The 19,330-nt window shown below is 37.9% G+C and overlaps 1 protein-coding gene across 1 annotated transcript; it reads right to left on the reverse strand.

Annotated features, from left to right (window-relative positions):
- Positions 1-9,296: 9,296 nt before the first annotated feature.
- Positions 9,297-19,307, reverse strand: chaf1b (chromatin assembly factor 1, subunit B). Its single transcript, XM_082176550.1, has 14 exons — positions 18,975-19,307; positions 18,350-18,483; positions 18,112-18,244; positions 17,909-18,029; positions 17,294-17,397; positions 16,930-17,026; positions 16,703-16,787; positions 13,961-14,054; positions 12,492-12,561; positions 12,032-12,123; positions 11,506-11,665; positions 10,330-10,866; positions 10,028-10,107; positions 9,297-9,888 (listed from the first exon to the last, which is right to left on the reverse strand). Exons 1-14 carry the CDS (start codon positions 19,183-19,185, stop codon positions 9,749-9,751), a joined length of 2,058 nt encoding a protein of 685 aa, XP_082032676.1. The 5' UTR covers positions 19,186-19,307; the 3' UTR covers positions 9,297-9,748.
- Positions 19,308-19,330: the final 23 nt, after the last annotated feature.

Raw genomic sequence — 19,330 nt, forward strand, 5'->3', positions numbered from 1 at the left:
TGGATTCTTTAAAGAACATCGACTGCAGACAACGCCATTGGTCATTGAGACTGTCACTCACCGGGCTGTTTTCCCTACTTTTTCCCTACACGAAGATAGGTTGTTGACGTCAGCGTTACCTTACTTAGCGTCAAGTTTATCAATATGAAAAAGGACAACAATGCGAAAATATTGTTTCGCTTTGACTCGTTTTCATTTTAGCCCTTCATTGATACGATTCTCGTATTTGTCTGCATGATTTATTGGTCGGTAGTTAAGGTTATTATTTATTAATGCATGTGCAATATAGCTATGCATTGTTGTTGTTCAAATCTGTTGTATTTTTTAATACTTTTTTTTATATTTAGCCAAATGAATGCAGAGGGAAAAATTCTGTAATAAACTAATATCAACGCAGTGCTTTTAAAGGTGTGCATTTTATTTTGAAGATTATTTTTAAAAAGCAATACAATCTAGGGTTATTTTGGAGAAAACAAACACAATTGTTGTCTGAATACACCAAAATATTGTTTTTTATTGTATTGGCCCTGTGAAACACACTATACTTTATTATTGTGTTTCACCTGTGTTTGTCTGATGATATATATATAGGCCTAATATATATATATATATAGAGAGAGAGAGAGAGGGAGAGAGAGGGAGAGAGAGGGAGAGAGAGGGAGAGAGAGAGAGTTATTTTAATTAAGCAAGGCACACACACACTTTCAATGCGGCATAAATGTAATTGACATTCACAAACAAAGATTATGTCCAGTTTTTTTTTTTACATGCAACATAACTGACCAATAAGGTCATTGATCCTTCCCTTACACAAAACTCTATAGCCTTATTCAACTAATTTCCTTGCATGATGTGCTGAAACTTCCTATTTCCCTAAATGTTTGCAAGTGTATGTTACATTTTTGGGAAATGGTATTGTTTAGTGAAGTGAAGATTAAATTGTGGTCATTTGATTCAAGTAAAGGTTTCCTCTCTGTAGAGCAAGTAACAATCAAACAAATATGTAAATTAATAAAGATAAAACAGTGACTATGGTGAAACATCTTTGAAAAAACATGAGGGACAATAGCAACCGTCACAGAAAATGAAACAGTACTTAGAGGTACTGAAAGAAGACAAGGAACAGAAATCTAATTGTAATGGTAATCAATTGTCAAGAATCAGTGCAGGATTACTGGTGGTATCCTAAAGAAGATTCATAATCCAAACAACAATAGCTTTCACAAAGGCACGCTATGTCATTACAGGACAGCCTGTATTTTTTACAGGAACATTGCTGGTATATGCTGAAACTTTCTTCAGCTTAAGGTGTCAAACTAATTTATTGTCTTTCCTCTAATCATAGGCAATATTGTTCTACCAGATCCACAATGCAAGGCGCCATGAAAGTGCCACATAAATCTGCCACAGGAAGAACATTATAGCTTGTAATGTGCTTTGCCATGTTTACGTTACATGTACTCCTCTGCTTGTTGATAACGACACAGGATGACTCAACTAACCACATGACGGTTCAGTTGACTGTTGGCTCTGCCATACATGAGGTCTCCAACATACTGTTGTGGATGACGATCTTTCATTATAGATTTGGTAGCTCATCTAATCCTGCCAAGGTTTAAGAGTACACTGTCAAACTACATTACCTAAACATCATTTCTCAGTTTTCACTGTTCAGTGAAACATTAGTTGAGAACTATTTATCATTAATTCCCTAAACATGACTCTCTTCAGAAGGATTGTTTTCAACTAGAAATAGTTGCTTTCACAATATGTTTGTGCTACATTTACTGTGTTTGTTGTGTGTGGATAAATGGGTTGAGTCCAGGTGATTTGTGCAGAATTTGAGGATACAGTATGTTCTCTTTTTCATAAAAGTATGAAACTTGGTACTCTTGTACAGTTTGGGGCTCTGAACATTTTCAGAAATGGAGCCATCGCAAAAACGCCTCTGGTGGCAATGGCGGCCATTTTACATCTCTCCTGAACCAAACACTGAAAATGTGATGTCTACCCCTATGTTTTGATGGTCAAGGATTACAATGATACTATATACAACATCATAAACTTTTCAGGTGAATAGTTAATGGTGAATTCAGGGACGTGAGAAGGAAATCACAGTATCTGAGAACCTTTGCTAGACTTTATAATATCATGTCTGTTGCATGCATGTTGTGTATAGTTTAAAAAGCTTAATCCTTTTGTTCATTAACCTTGACAATACAGTGACTGTAAAGAGTAGAATATTCAATATGACCATAGCAACATAGCTTAAATGTGTCAAACACAAATATTTACTAAATCTATTTAATAAAATCTATTTCAGAAACATGTTGTTTCATTGTTTTGTTGTTATTGTTGTTGAACCTATTCTTCAGTCTCCTTCACAGTCTCCTCCACATTGACACAGAGCTGTGCACTTTTAGGAGGCTTTTTTTTTTTTGCATTTGCATTTGCATTTGCAATGCCCCGGCAGCCTTTCTTGCAGCCACAACTCAAGAGTTCAAAGATGGACTGGCTTGCCTGTGGAAGAGTTGACCACAATGGTATCCAATCGCTTGGGTCCATCCAACCGCAGTCTGTTGGAGATGGCATATTTGGTGCCATCTCAAGTGCTGTTGTCGTGTGGCTAGAGTGCATTGAGGGTTTTCTGTTTTCAGTTGAGAACGGTGTTGTGTAAGTGGCGTAATGATAAGTTAATCCCTACTGATTTTTCGATGGAAATTAATCAATAAATATCTTACTTAAACCAGATAATGATTTTCTCCTAGAGCTGCTGTACGACCAAAACCAAAAAAATCTTTGTTGAATTAATTTCCTATTATCACTGTAAAGCTGCTTTGAATCAATCTAGATTGTAAAAAGCGTTATATAAATGAAGGTGACTTGACTTGACTGCACCAGTGCATCCTTAGTTGGGGGGATTTGCTCCATTCCTCCTTCCTTTCTTTGTGAACAACTCAAGACGAGCTTGACCGATGTTGAGTTCGCTGCTGGTGCGATCGTAGAGGATAATTGTGAAGAGCTCCACAATGGAAAGGACCTCCTCTGGAATGCTTTTTGAAGCCTTTGACAGAGCCATGAAGGCCTCTGTTGCCATGTCATCTGCATTCGAGGTATCCCATGCCCGTAGTTGCAAATGCAGAGACTGTGTTAAAGCCAGTCAAGGCATGGAACACAGGAAGGGCCTTGGATTTGTCAGGACCCAGAGACTTGGCAATCTCATGGGCAGGTATGTATCTGAAGTTCTTGCCAGTCCCAAATGCCACCCGCAACTCCTCAGTGTCCAGCTCTGACACATGTGCAATGGCTAGAACTACAACAGTTGGTCCACAGTGTGCAGGGTGATCTTTTAAAATCCTTTTCTTGCAGCATCCGCCGCATGGAGTAGCATCCTTGTATCTGCCTGTTCATGAGTGCAAGGGGTAATCTGATTGCATTCATTCACAACTTGTTTGGTAGTCGACATTTCCACAAGGTTCCTGGCCAGAAAGTAAAAGAGCTCTGTTTTGTTTTTATCCACTCTAAGGAAGCCTTTCCAGTTGGTTTGTTAACTTGTTTTTTTCCATCCACTCTTGTTCTTGTCCCCTTTCCCTGCTTCTGGAACTTTAGGCTGTTAACTTCATAGCAGTCCGATACAACATCCACTCTGTTGACCCTTGTTTCTCTTTGATAAAAGGTATAAAGATCTTGCTGGAAAAGTCATTGAAGGTTTTAGCTACACCTGGTTTCAGCATGTTGATGACTGCTGACCCATCTAATATTTAGACCTCATTGTCTGAGGCACTGTATAACGCTTATACTGTTTTCTAGGCAGATCAGCCTTGTTTCCCAAGCGTAGTCTACCATGAAGTGAGAGTGATAGGGTAGGCCTGATTTTCTTTTTTGAAGAAGTTTTATGGGTTCCCATCACAGGTCTGACAGGCAATGTAGAGTCTGGAAAACAGTGCACTGTAAATTTTGTCGTGTAGCTCTTATCGGAGCTGTTTTAAAAAGAGGGCGCTTTTTCCTCTTCAAAGGGGCAGTGGTGCGTTTTGTACCCTGCATCCTCTCTGCAACAAAGAATTTGTACTGCTCTTGGCCCATCCTCTCTGCAACCCGAACAGAATCCACAACAGCTTGGTCTGCTAATTCTCTTGAGTTCAGCTTCAGAAGGTTTTTGCTGTCCTCTGCGAAGGGATTTCCCATTTCCTCAATCATGTCAACCAACTCACATGTCTTGAATTTCAGCTGGACACTTTTGGCCTGTTCATGATGTCTGTTTTCAGAGACACCCTTACTGCTGAACTCCATGGATTCTAAAACGTATCACTTATGCTGGGTACACACTACAAGATATTTGGGGTGATTTTGGATCAATTTCTCCCCTTCCGACAATGCCAGGTAAAGTCCCGATTATGGTTCTACCAATTATCTTATCAGATTTTCCTGTGGTGTGAGGTGTGTTAAGAGTGACTGAATCTGCTCAGAAGAACGTCGTAACTGCCCCGATCTCGAATCAAATCAGAAATCCTGTTGTGTGGGTGGAACCCAGAGGACAAACGCGCGCAGGCTCTGGAGATTATCACGTGAAACGAAACAACTCCCAATCAGAAAGCGAGCTAATGGAAGAATCACCTCCAGCTCATGCAAGTTCATGTTCACACCGTCTAAATGTTTTTCTTTTTTCCACTGCAAATTTTCTGTAACGGCAGGGACACACCCAACCGACGCCAAAGAACGAGCGCGTCTATTATAAGATTTTAAAAATCTTTTCTGTGGCCCCAGCTTCAGATGATATTCTCAGATACTGCGATTTCATTATAATCCTTATCACAACGTCAATGGATTCACCATTAACTATTCACCTGAACAGTTTATGATGTTGTATCATTGTGGTGATATCATTGTAATCCTTGACCATCAAAACATGGGGTAGACATCACATTTTCAGTGTTATCATGTTTTGTTCAGGAGATATAATACAAAATAAGTAATTCAGTTATGGCGGAAAGCAAAATGGCCGCCATGGCCGCCACAAGGCGTTTTTGAGATGGCTTCATTTCTGAAAATGTTCAGGGCCACAAACTGTACATATGTACCAAGTTTCATGCTTTTATGAAAAAGTGAACATAATTTTCACACATCACCTGGACTATAATAAGTTTTACTTTATTGTTTTCTGGTAAATCATATGTAAACACACACAGATCGTTCTAAGAAAACAGCACCATTTGTGTGCTACAAAATATGTGTGTCCCCGTGAAAGATTTCTTACATAACGCTATACATATTTTCACCTTCTGTTCTGTTAAGCTCACATTTATGTTAAAAAAATATTGTTTGATATTTCTGATATCATATCGAAGGTAGACATCATTTGTTTTTTGATCAGCTGGTTCAGAAAGACAAGATTTTCTTACAGTCTTTATCAATATTCATTTATTTTTTACCAACTAATCTGAATATTTAGGGGTCACTTCATGGTGCTTCCCCAGTGTCCATTATGGTAATATACTGAATGTACACTGATGATAAGCAACATTAAAACCACTTTCCTAATATCGTGTAGGCCGCCCTCGTGCTGCCAGAGCAGCTCTGATGGACTCTACAAAACCTCTGAACGTGACCTGTGGTATCTGACATTAGCAGCAGATCCTTTAAGTCCTGCAAGTCACGAGGTGGGGCCTCCATGGATTGATTTTGACGATCCATCACCTCATAGATGTTCAATTGAATTGAGATCTGGGGAATTTGAAGGTCAAGGTGACACCCTGAACTCTCTGTCATGTTCCTCAAACCATTCCTGAACAATTTTGCAGTGTGGCAGGGTGCAGTATCCTGCTGGAAGAGGCCACTGCCATCAGGGAGCACCGTTCCAATGAAGGGTGTACGTGGTCTGCAACAATTTTAGTTAGGTGGTATGTGTCAAAGTAACATCCACATGAATGCCAGGACCCAAGGTTTCCCAGCAGAAAATTGCCCAGAACATAACACCCTTTAAAAAAGGAGTTTTTTCAAGTGTGTTTTCAAGTGTGCAGCAGGGCCACATTAATGCACAGGCTTACCTGGGCTTTAGCCCAGGGCCCCGGGCTGAGGGAGGGCCCCGGTGATGCAGAAAAAAATTATAACCAGGTATTGCACACCGGATCTTGCACGAATCTAAGATATCTAATCATCAAACAGGCAAAAGTTCACTTCAAGAATAAACAAGGTGGCGTTGATGAGTTTGAAGTTCGGTGTTTGAAAAAACAGAACAAATGGAAAGAGAAAGCAAGAAAGCGTGATCTATATTATTATAGCTCTTTATGGTTTGTATTACACAAAGCATAGGCTACGACTTTATTCAAGCCACAGAAAGACAAATACTTTGCTAAAAGATGCACAAATACACAATCGTCATTGTAAGGTATAGTCCCCATGATCAGATTACATTTTCAGCATTATAAATGTTTTTCAAAAAGTAATATTTTTGGTATATTTTTATATGAAATTATAAATGAAACTGAGTGGAATTTTGTATCGGAAAGTTTTATTGCATTTATTTCTACAAAACAAAAAGGCTGATTTGATAGGACGATAGAGCTGATGTAGGCAGTCGTTCTAAGTAGCCTGTGCAAATAGTTCGGACTATGTGCCAATATGTAGTTCATGCAGTGATATTTGTGTCAATTTTATATGACAGACCTATAGGTTCGGATGTTTTGTTAATGACATTTGTTCCTGCAAAATAAAAGCTGATAACTTGCGCTTTGTGATTAAGAAGATTGAGTGAATGTAGATAATAGTTCTGGTGGATGAAGGGCCCCTCAAGATATAAAGCCCAAGGGCCTCTGATAGTCTAAATGTGGCCCTGGTTAAAGTACTTTCAGTCTACTTTTTATGTACTTCTCAGAAATATACTTAAACTTACACTTAAGTACACTTGGCTAATACTTACAGAAAAGTCTAAGTATATTTGGCATGTACTTGTAGGCCTACTCAGTCTTTTGATCGAGAATCGAGATATACTTAAAACTATAATTAAGTATTCTAAGGATACTTGGCTTGTAGTTTTGTTTACTCTTTAATTACACTAACATAGTTTCACATACTTGCATGTTTTGGCACCAGATATTTTCCTAATTCTGAGTAAGTGGATTTTTGTGTAGTCCTCTATAGTGTACATAGGAATTTACAGAATTTTCCGTCATTTATGAGACAAGGCTTCCCCACCATTAATGGAAATTTCTGGCAATCCATGTTTTCACTGTTATACGTTATAGGGGCCTCTATTACGCATCTTCTAAAAGAGTACAGAATCTCCGGATCAAAACACAGGTGAAGAAGAAACAGAAACTAGCAGAAGCATTGCTTTTGCACATGCAGGCAGGCCCCATTGTAACATCATACAAGGTATTTAAATAAAAGGATGGCATCTAGTCGAGAAGACTAGTAATAATATTCACGTTAATCAGATATTGGTTGTGTCGAAATCGCCCAATACCATCATATCAATATAAAAATGTTTTCTAGAACACACTTCCGTGGGATTCGTGCACTCAATCACGTCCACAATGGTTTCGGACACCCAAAATGTCTGTTCCCTCAAATAGTGCCTATTTAAAGTTTTTTGGCTTTTAGTATGAATATGTTAGCCTTACTGTTATCTATAAGCTAGTGTGCTCCAATACATTGACAAAATTCACATTTAGAAGACCAAACCCAATGTTGAAAATGAAAATCAGGTTGATGTCAGAATCCAACGCCAGATTGACATTAATCTCCAATGTTGGACAGACGTACTGTGGTTGAAATGAAAATCGGGTTGACGTCCATCTGACGTCGGGTTCTGATGTCAACCCGACTTTCCTTTCCAACCAAAATGCAACCCCTGCAACCAAAATCATCCCCTGACTGAAGTTACTATTTTCTACTCAAGAACCTTGACAGATTTGTTGTGGAGTAAAAAGTAGGATATTTGTCCTTCAAATGTAGTGAAGTTAAAGTAAAAAGTTTTCAGAAAAAATAATACTCAGGGTACAGATACTCAAAAAGTGTACTTAAGTACAGTACTCAAGTAAATGTACTTTGTTACTGTCCACCTCTGCTTAAATGTCCTAATTTAACTAAGGCCTAATCCTGGCTTAATCTAAGCCCTGTCTGTGAAACCGGTCCTTTAAGTATTATGTTAAGTTCACTTAAAGAAAACTTTCAAGTATACTTTCAATATAAAACTACATAAACAAGTAGTTTACTGAGTGTATACTTCAAAGTGTACATTCATAAACTAAAAAAAAAGTGCTAAAAGTATTTAACTAGTAAACTATAAGTATACCCACTTCTAGTTCACTTCGAGTAGAGCTGCACTACAAACTGAAAATGTAGATGTAAACTGGTTGTGTATTCAAAGTTTACTACTGTTACACTTAAAGTATATTTTTATACACTAAAAAAGGGGGTCAATTTAGTCCCAAGTAGTACTGAAATAGTACACTTACAAGAACACTACTACATTGATAATGATATTAGTATACTTACTACATAAAAGTATGCTTAAAAAATATACTGTATAAAATGAACTTTAAGTATACTTATTTTTTGTAAGGGACTGCGCCTCTGTTGGCCTGTCTTCTTCCCATAGTGCCTCCAGCTGCCATCTCTTCCCCAGGTAAATGTCTTCTTGTCTTCAGTCTTCTTCCATTGCTCCATGGTCCAGTTCTGATGCTCACATGCCCATTGTAGGCACTTTCACCAGCTTTAAGTTTTTCAGCAATTTGAACTACAGTAGCTCTTCTGTGTGATCAGAGCAGAAGACTCTCCGTTTAGGAGATGCTTTGACCCAGTCATCTAGCCATCATTATTCGACCTGTCAAAGTGTCAGATCTTTCCGAAAATCAAACACTGACAGTTGATTTGCTGCCTAATATAGCCCAACCCTTGAGATAATCAATGTCAGTCACTTCATCTGTCAGTGGTTTAATGTAAAATGAGAAAATAAAAAGCTTTTTGATTCAATGTTTGTAAGAAATGCTTTAATACCTTTGGTTGTTATATTAAACAGAATACTGAAACCGGTTTTAAATGGGAAAAGACTAAATTAGGCAGTGTAATCTTAATCTGTTTACTTGTTAGGATTTACATTGTAAGTGTTTGCATTTGTGAATCGTGATACCGAACTTAAGTTCATATACTTCCCTTAACACACAGCTTGCTACTGTTAAAGATAATATAACTTGTATAATAACATCCTACAATATAATATAGACTTTTGATGGCATTTATCATATTCTATAAAACTCAGTTTCAAATGCAGCAAAAAGCAGTCACAAACCATCCAATCCAGGCAAGTCATTTAGTACTTTTTTTTTTTTTTAAAGAATCACAAAATGCTCAAGCAAATCTTACAAAACATGACAATCGATTATATCTAAACATTTTGTACTTCAAAGACAAACTTCCACATTCTTAAGAATTCTTTATGAAGAAAATTTAAACTGATGGTCCAACAGTAAAACATCCCTGTCCTAAAAATAAAGGAATTTAAGCCATGAGGGAGAAGGTTGTTTTTAAGAATAATTCAATGCATTTCCCTCTTAAAGAACATACACACTTATTCATAGAAAATAGAAAAACACTGAAAAAGAAGAAGTGAAGATGAGCTTCAGAAAGTCCATATCTGACACTCCATGTCCATGAGAGATCAGGTATTTTAAGTTACTGGTTTATGAGTATATTTCATTTCTGAGGATGCGAGTGCTAATAAAGATGCACAAAGAACCATGTTCAGTTCCTATGGTTCCTGGGATGTGGCGCTGGGTTCTGTGCCCACTTTGTGCTCACTGCTCTGGGCAGAACCATTGAGAACATCAGTCTTGGACCTCTTGGACTCAGGAGGATTGCACGCTGGGTCACTGGGAGGAGATGGTCTCTCTGTAATAAAAGTATTACAGACCATTCAAACACAATTTAACCAAATAATTAAAACATTAGGAAGAAGAAAAAAAAACTTTATAAAAAGCTTCAAACAAACAAACAAACTTAAAAGCATGCAATAATTGGTTCTACTAACCATGCTTGGCTTTCTCAGTGGAAGATGGGGTGACAAAGGGATTGGGGGATCTGGGTACAACTGGAGTCAGTGAAATTCGTCTGAAAGAGAAGTACATACTTGATGTATTGTGAACATTATCTTTACTGCTAAAGTCATGGATTTGTCTGTAAAACTAAATCTATAATCTCAAGGGATATATTTATCTGTTGCAATGACAATAATTTTTTTTTTTATTAAAAACTACCACGCCCCAATTTGGAATGGTGGTATGTTTAAAACACAATGTTACATCAGATCACACTACAGGTGTGCCGCCCTACCTAGGAGCGGGTCCTTTTGGAGTTGTGGTACTTTTGGAGTTGAGGGGTCCAAGAGGAGTGCTGGGGGCTGTATGAGGTGTAAGAGGTCCTTTGCTGGATCCAGGGGTAGAGGGAGCAGATTTGGGTGTGCTGGGGGCTGTACTGGCGGCAGCTGCTGGTGATTTGGGGGTGCTGGGTTTGCCCCAGCCCTCCAGGGTGTTGAGTGTGATCCTCCTGGGCTGAGGTTTGGTTTTCCCTTGCGGTGTGCGTTTCTCTTCTGGCGCAGATACGCTGGGGGTCTTCGAAGATGCAGAGCCAGTAGATCCCTCTTTCTCCTTTTCCTGTGCGGCAGGTATGTTGGCCTGGCGAGGCACAGGGGAAGCAGTCCTGCCATTGGCTGAGTGTCTCTTTCCCTTCTTCTCATTGGTAGAGGATGGGGTCACCATCTCCAGTGGAGGTCGCTCCTTCAATGGGGTGCCCAGCTCCCCCTCTTCAAATGACACAAAGGAACAGTAGCCGTCAGTGGAAGACACTGCCAAGAAGGAGCCATCACGAGACCTGTGGAACAATGTGCATAACAACAAATGTTAGTGAATGACTGCTATTATCAAAATGATTCAAAACACTAGATGTCTGCATTTTCTATAACTTGATCAATAACATTGGGTGGTCAATTGGATTTCATCATAGACAAAGACCATTTCTAAATTGACAGGAGTGTTTCAGACTACTCTCTTCCGTAAGGTATGCATCTGTGACACATGAGAAATAGGTTTTGGTGGCATTTATCAATCATTGCAAATTTCACACTCTTCAACTTATAAAGTATAAAAAGGCCAGGACTGGAAATATAAATGAATAAAAAACAAATAAAACATTAAAACCAAATGTATAAAAAGATAATAATACTTATTATTATTAGTATATGTAATAAATAACATGCTATTATTGATAGGATAATGAATGTAAAGCATTTCTTTAGTTTCAGTTTGTGATCCAAATTCCAAATACATTTGGCTGTCGCAGGTTACAGACACAAAAAATGTCATGCAACTACATTGGGATGCATTTCATGGACAGAAAAATCTTCCCCCTGCTGTCACGATGTAGAACAAACAACTCAAGTCATGTGAAAACAACACAGGCTCAACGCATTAACTAGTCTGTACAACATCTATTTACGTATGTGTGTCTTACCAGCTCAGATCACTCAGTGTGTGGTAGTGAATGTTGGAAACATATCCGAACGGCATCGTCTGTTGTGTGTCGTAAAAGAAGATAGAGTCTTCTGATGCAACTGCAAATACCAGCCGATATGGCAGATTAAACGTGTTTGACACCGGCTTCAGTGAACCATCTGTAGGAGAAAGAGAGTAGTGATTTTCTGTGAGCGCAAACCCTGCGGGAATGAGAAATTATGCGCAGTACAAGCACTATTCAACCGGAGCGAATGGGACGAGAGAGTGAGAAGAGGCTGGTGTGTGTCAACTTGCTGTTGAAGAGAAAAGAGCTAGAATGCGCAGATGATATCGGTATGTATATATATATATATATATATATATATATATATATATATAGAAAAGGAATATTAGAACAGTTTCAGATATTTCAGCATCGATACATATCGAAATATCAATATTTTTGACAACACTAGAAGAGAGAGAAGCACCGTCTTTCCGTTGCATGGAACACAAACATAGCTCTGGAAGAGTATTGTTTGTACCTTCAGTTCTCTTTGTCTTCAGCTCAAAGTACACTGGGCTGCAGCGCACAGCCAGGGTCGCTTTAGATGGACAGGGCAGATGAGCAATGGGCCTGACACAAACAAACAGTTAAACATTTAAAGTTGCTTTTTTTTTTTGATTTAGGGTTTACACTTACTTTCAAAAGTTTGAGGTTGATACGTTTTTTTTATTATTTTTTTTATGCTCAAGGCTGCATTTATTCAATAACAAAAAAACAGTAAAAACAATAATATGGTGAAACATTACAATTTAATATAACTTTTTTATTTGAATGTATTTTAAAATGCAATTTATTTTTTATGTTGTTTTGATACATTATGCATACTTGCTAAATAAAAATATTAATAATAATTAAAAATGACCCCAAACTTTTGAGTGGTAGTGTATATGTGATTAATGCATAGGTTTACAATTGACCATACACATTAGAACACAAACCTCTTAAAGCTTCTTCTGGAGAACACATATGTGGTGTTTGTTACGTTCTCTCCAGCCTCGACACACCCAGCTAAAAATAAATAAAAATATTCCATAACCACACAAGGAAAGTACATGTAAATGGACTCTGGGCCAAAAATACATACTGTATAATGTGTCAAAATGCATATTAAATAGCTTGTTATAAGAAGTCTCACATACATTACATACACAGTATATACACTCACCTAAAGGATTATTAGGAACACCATACTAATACTGTGTTTGACCCCCTTTCGCCTTCAGAACTGCCTTAATTCTACGTGGCATTGATTCAACAAGGTGCTGAAAGCATTCTTTAGAAATGTTGGCCCATATTGATAGGATAGCATCTTGCAGTTGATGGAGATTTGTGGGATGCACTTCCAGGGCACGAAGCTCCCGTTCCACCACATCCCAAAGATGCTCTATTGGGTTGAGATCTGGTGACTGTGGGGGCCATTTTAGTACATTGAACTCATTGTCATGTTCAAGAAACCAATTTGAAATGATTCGAGCTTTGTGACATGGTGCATTATCCTGCTGGAAGTAGTCATCAGAGGATGGGTACATGGTGGTCATAAAGGGATGGACATGGTCAGAAACAATGCTCAGGTAGGTCATGGCATTTAAACGATGCCCAGTTGGCACTAAGGGACCTAAAGTGTGCCAAGAAAACATCCCCCACACCACCACCACCAGCCTGCACAGTGGTAACAAGGCATGATGGATCCATGTTCTCATTCTGTTTACGCCAAATTCTGACTCTACCATCTGAATGTCTCAACAGAAATCGAGACTCATCAGACCAGGCAACATTTTTCCAGTCTTCAACTGTCCAATTTTGGTGAGCTCGTGCAAATTGTAGCCTCTTTTTCCTATTTGTAGTGGAGATGAGTGGTACCCGGTGGGGTCTTCTGCTGTTGTAGCTCATCCGCCTCAAGGTTGTGCGTGTTGTGGCTTCACAAATGCTTTGCTGCATACCTCGGTTGTAACGAGTGGTTATTTCAGTCAAAGTTGCTCTTCTATTAGCTTGAATCAGTCGGCCCATTCTCCTCTGACCTCTAGCATCAACAAGGCATTTTCGCCCACAGGACTGCCGCATACTGGATGTTTTTCCCTTTTCACACCATTCTTTGTAAACCCTAGAAATGGTTGTGCGTGAAAATCCCAGTAACTGAGCAGATTGTGAAATATTCAGACTGGCCCGTCTGGCACCAACAACTATGCCACGCTCAAAATTGCTTAAATCACCTTTCTTTCCCATTCTGACATACAGTTTGGAGTTCAGGAGATTGTCTTGACCAGGACCACACCCCTAAATGCATTGAAGCAACTGCCATGTGATTGGTTGATTAGATAATTACATTAATGAGAAATTGAACAGGTGTTCCTAATAATCCTTTAGGTGAGTGTAGATGATAGTGTTTTAAAGATGATAGTGTTTGTACCTGGTGCAAGGAGGAATGACCCATCTGGTGTGAAGGTGAGACGTCTGAAGAACGATCTCATGCTGTCATCATGGAACATTCTGTAGTTCTTCACCTGCACAAAAGTCATTACAATTTAAAAACACATTTAAGAAACTATTAAAAAAAATTGATATTTTATAATAGCGATTTCATAATGTCTATATATTACTTCAAAATAAAAAGTGTGAAAAATATAATATTAAGATAATCCTTGAAAATTGAACAAATAATATTTATCTCATTACAAATAACATCTTGTGTTGAGCTTGTGTGAAGCATTTGAATTTCACTATCAAAAGGTTGTGCAAACCCTGAAATGAATAAAACAAAAACATTTGACAATTTCTGCCACAATACCATGGTTACAGTTAGCATTACTACATTAAATCCATGCTGAACATTTTGTGATTTGTGGACTGAAAAGCTTTCTATAACTTGTTTGTTCATGGCACAATGTTTCTCCTGGTCAGCGCTGTTTGAGCCAATTAGGGATGCACCGAATGTACACTACCGTTCAAAAGTTTGGGGTCAGTAAGATTTTTTAATGTTTTTAAAAGAAGTATCTTCTGCTCACCAAGGCTGCATTTATTTGATAAAAACAACAACAACAACAACAACAGTAATATTGTGAAATATTATGACAATTTAAAATGACTGTTTCCTATTTTAATATATTTTAAACTAATTTATTCCTGTGATCAAAGCTGAATTTTTAGCATCATTACTCCAGTCTTCAGTGTCACATGATCCTTCAGAAATCATTCTAATATGATTTGATGCTCAAGAAACATTCATTATCATCATCAATGTTGAAAACAGTTGAGTACAATTTTTTTTCAAAATTCTTTGATGAATAGAAAGTTCAAAAGAACAGCATTTATTTAAAATAGAATATTTTCTAACATTATAAATGTCTTTACTGTAACTTTTGATCAGTTTAACTCATCCTTGATGAATAAAAGTATTGATTTATTTTATTTCTTTCCCCCAAAAATAAAATAAAAATTCTTACTGACCCCAAACTTTTGAACGGTAGTGTTTAATGTTACAAAAGCTTTAGATTTCAGATAAATGCTGTTCTTTTGAACTTTCTATTCATCATAGCATCATGAAATAAAAATGTAAATAACTGTTTTCAACATTGATAATAATCATAAATGTTTCTTGAGCATCAAATCATCATATTAGAATGATTTCTGAAGGATCATGTAACACTGAAGACTGGAGTAATGATGCTGAAAATTCAGCTTTGATCACGGGAATAAATTACAGTTTAAAATATATTAAAATAGAAAACAGTCATTTTAAATTGTCATAATATTTCACAATATTACTTTTTTTTTTTTTTTATATCAAATAAATGCAGCCTTGGTGAGCAGAAGATACTACTTTTAAAAACATTAAAAAAATCTTACTGACCCCAAACTTTTGAACGGTAGTGTACGTCCGAAAATAGCAAAAAAAACAACAACACTTTTGGTGTTCGGCCAAATAAGTGAAAAGACAGAATAAATTTTACCGAACAATGACGTTTTTGACACGATCAAATAGCAACCAGCATGAGTAAGAGGCGCACACATTTTATAAATGCAGCAAACATGTTGGCAGTGTGGAAGCATTTTAAAGTGTCCGAAAAATATGTAAAAATGGCCTTTTGCCGACACGGTTCTGCTTAATTGTCTAAGAACCCTCAAACGTAAGCAAGCGCACCCTCAGATGATACTGTAATATATATTGGCAAAACAGATTCAGCAAACGCTCCAGTGCATATTTGTGTTTGTGTTGTTTTTTTGCAGCGGTGATCAATGTAGCCAATCACAGACATAGTTGTTGATCTCTTGAACGCAATGGCCAATCAGAGGTGTTATTTCAGAGGTGTTATTTATAAGTTTAGATTAGAACACCAGAGTTTTTATTCAGTGCTGAGTTATGCAGGCACGCAAAACCTCTTTATTAACAAAAAGTGTAGACATGGTGTAAGAAAGATTTATTGTGCACTGTTGGGAGCTTCATTGAAATTGTGTACACTGCTATGGTGGAGCCGCTGCTTAGCCTACATTTGCACTGTACTAGAGCACCCTCAGTGATTTGATTCTGGATCCAGGCCTGTAGCATAAAAGACCAAAAAGGGGGGCTCATCGATTGGACAAATAAAAATATTTATATTGCGATTTGTTGGTAAAAAAAAGAAGCGAAAAACCACTTTTGGTATTCGGCCTTCATATTCATATTCGGTTTCGGCATTGGCCAAGAATTCATTTCAGTGCATCCCTAGATCCAATATGTTTCATAACAGAATTCTGCAGAAAATTTGAATGGTTCTCACTAGATCTTGCAGTAATGTTATTAATTCTGCGGCGAACTCAAACACATTCTTACTGGATCTCTCAGCGTTGTGTAGTAGCTGCGCTGTCTATTATAGGTCCGAGCCGATAAATAGTCTGTTCTGCACAGCTCAAACGAGTAGCGCGGTATCAGTTTAGTTTAGTACAGTTTCTCATTGAAACAGAAATGATAAGTTTGGCAACGTAGTGGCGGCCAGAGTGCGATGCCTTACAAAATGTAATCACACCAGCAGGAAAAAGGCTGTAAAATGATACCGTTTGGTCATAGTCTGGAGCCCTGAAAGGGCAAGGAAGACACGGTCCACATCAGCCAATCTCTTAATAATTATCAGCTTAATGAAAATAAAGGCTGGCTGAAGATCCTAGTGACACTCACCTCTCCATCTGCAGAAGCGGCTGATGCCATCTTACTCACGCTGTAAGCTTTTCTCCTGTTGTGAGCGCTGTACACGCGCATTACCCTAAGACACAGATTTTACATGCTGTCAGTTTGTAAAACCATGAAAGGTTTCATTTCAAAATGCTCATCACAAGACTCTTGTCTATGATAGTCTGTAATGGCTTGAAATTCATTTGAAAGCCCTTAAAAATCAACACACTAACCTGTCACAGCTTAATGTGCTGATGTACTGCCCAAGTGGGTCCCATGCTACTCCTTGCACATAACTCTTGTGATCATTAAAAATGCACATCTTCTGACCTGCAAACAAAACAGGCACTGAATTCAATACATTTACCATTATGCATTTAGCATGCGCTTTTATCCAAAGCAACTTACAATAGAGGAACGAAAGCAATTCATCAGAGCCAACAATATACAATTTCTGGTTTATTAGATAGCTGGATTAGGAAGCAAGCTTTATGAAGGAACTTCATAAAGTTCTGCTTTCTAAACAACTATTATCATTTTACAATACTGTCATAATTTAAGTCACGTAGCACTTCAGTACTGCTTCAAGTTTCATACCCTTGTTGATGTCCCACATGATGGCAGTGTTGTCCACAGAGCCTGAAACCATGAAATTCCCATCACTGGTCCATGAGATATCATATACATCCTCAATGTGTCCCCTAACAAGCACAAACAACAATATGAGCTTTGACAAACTTCTTCAAAAGTAATTATAACTTAAAATTGCAATGAAATGAAAGTAGGTGCAAATGGTTTCTTCTATATTTTGATGCATATCTGAGTGAAACAGTTTATCAAAAAAAGAAAATTGTTGGATGGGGAATTGGTTCTATCCATTGATTGCTGATTGATGGAGGCAGAACCGCTAAATATGAGCTTGAGGTCGTTTGTAAGAAAGGGGAAGTGTTTAAGTGGACTAAGCAATAGCATATATCACCAGAGAGAAGACTGTTGTTTCACCGAAAGATCAAGTTAAGACATTTTGATTAAAAATGATGAACTCAAAAAAAGCAGGACACAAAAAATAGGACATTATGGACAGATAAATTGCTCTCAAGAAGATCAATAACATGCATTTAGAAAATAGATAAGATGAATTTTCATTTAATGCCAAATTTAAAGTCAAAGACAGTCAAGGGACATTTTAATTGGGATAGATTAAAATCAGACCTCAGAGTCTTGACCACACTCCAGCTCTCTTTATTGAGCTGAGCATCTTCATCTTCCTGAAAGGTCGGGGTTTGTTCAGGCTCCTTATTGTCATTCAGTTTCCAAAGCAAGATAGCAGCATCTTGAGAGAGCAGATATTTTTATTAAGACATGTATAAGTGATTTCAGAACTTACCCAAGTGATGATCTGACTTTAAACTTACCATCCCCTCCAGATGCCAAGACATCAGCGGTGGGTGAGAAACGCACTACGTTAACTGCTTTAGTGTGTCGTGCCAAGTTAGACAAAAACTCAACGACCGCCTTCCCATCAGGCCCTTTATCCACACGCCACATCTGAAAGAGAGCAGCTCTCATCTTACAGTCTGTAATATGTCACCACCAGTGTTAACTTAAGAGACACATGTGATGCATTAACTCAAGGTAGAGGCTCTCTCTCACCCGTACTGTGGTGTCCACCCCAGCTGTAGCCAGCCGCTGTGTCCTTCCCTCGCCGCTCTGCTGGAAATCCAGACTGTACACTGGCTCCTTATTATGCCAGGCAATCTCACAGGTTACCACCTTCATTCTGACCCCTGATGGACGTGGATACAAAGAGATAAAGATATGAGGGAAGTAACAGAATGTAAAAGATGATGGCACGACAGAGGAAACCACGCATACTGAAAAGCAAAATAGGAATTCATTTAACAACGTCACAACAGCAATACACTGTCCTGTTACTATATAACCAGTGGAGTTGAATGCAATGCTACATTTCGATAACGTAAACAACACTAGACATTTGAATATACTTGAAACTTAAATGTCCATAAATCATGAATTATGCGAGAACCTTTAATAAAAGTAATAGCAAACCGTGAAACACAGTAACATCTGTGTGTAACGTTAACAAAGTACTATTAACTTGCATTGTGAACTATTACAGCCGCAGCGTAATCTGGACCAACTCAACAAACACAACAGTTCTTGAAGAACATTAACGGTTACAGCACGTATTGTCAATTAATAATAAATTCACAAAGTCACAAGGCATATTATATATAGAAAACATTCATCCAGTTACCTTGACAATTAAAGTTGCAATAGTCGTAACAATTGTTCAGCACAGTTGCTTCGTGTGTCACTCCCGCTTTCACCCAAACACAGACGCCTTTCCCGCGCAGCGTTGTAAGAATGAGAACTTCCGGTTTCATGGGTTGCCTGATCCCACACATAAAATCCGACGTCGGGCTGTGACATTTTCCACTATCACTTGTAATGTGTGCGAGTTTCATTAGTTTTTAAATAGTGTCCTAAAATTATATTTTATAAAAACGGCGTTTAAAATACTGTTTGCACTCCAACAATAAAAACGAACATGCTTCGGTTGTAATTTTTGTAAACAGTATGTGGCGACTTAAACGTTTATCATGTATCTAT

The sequence above is a fragment of the Leuciscus leuciscus genome (assembly GCF_965113295.1).
Source record: "Leuciscus leuciscus genome assembly, chromosome: 7".
NCBI classification, from domain to species: Eukaryota; Metazoa; Chordata; class Actinopteri; order Cypriniformes; family Leuciscidae; genus Leuciscus; species Leuciscus leuciscus.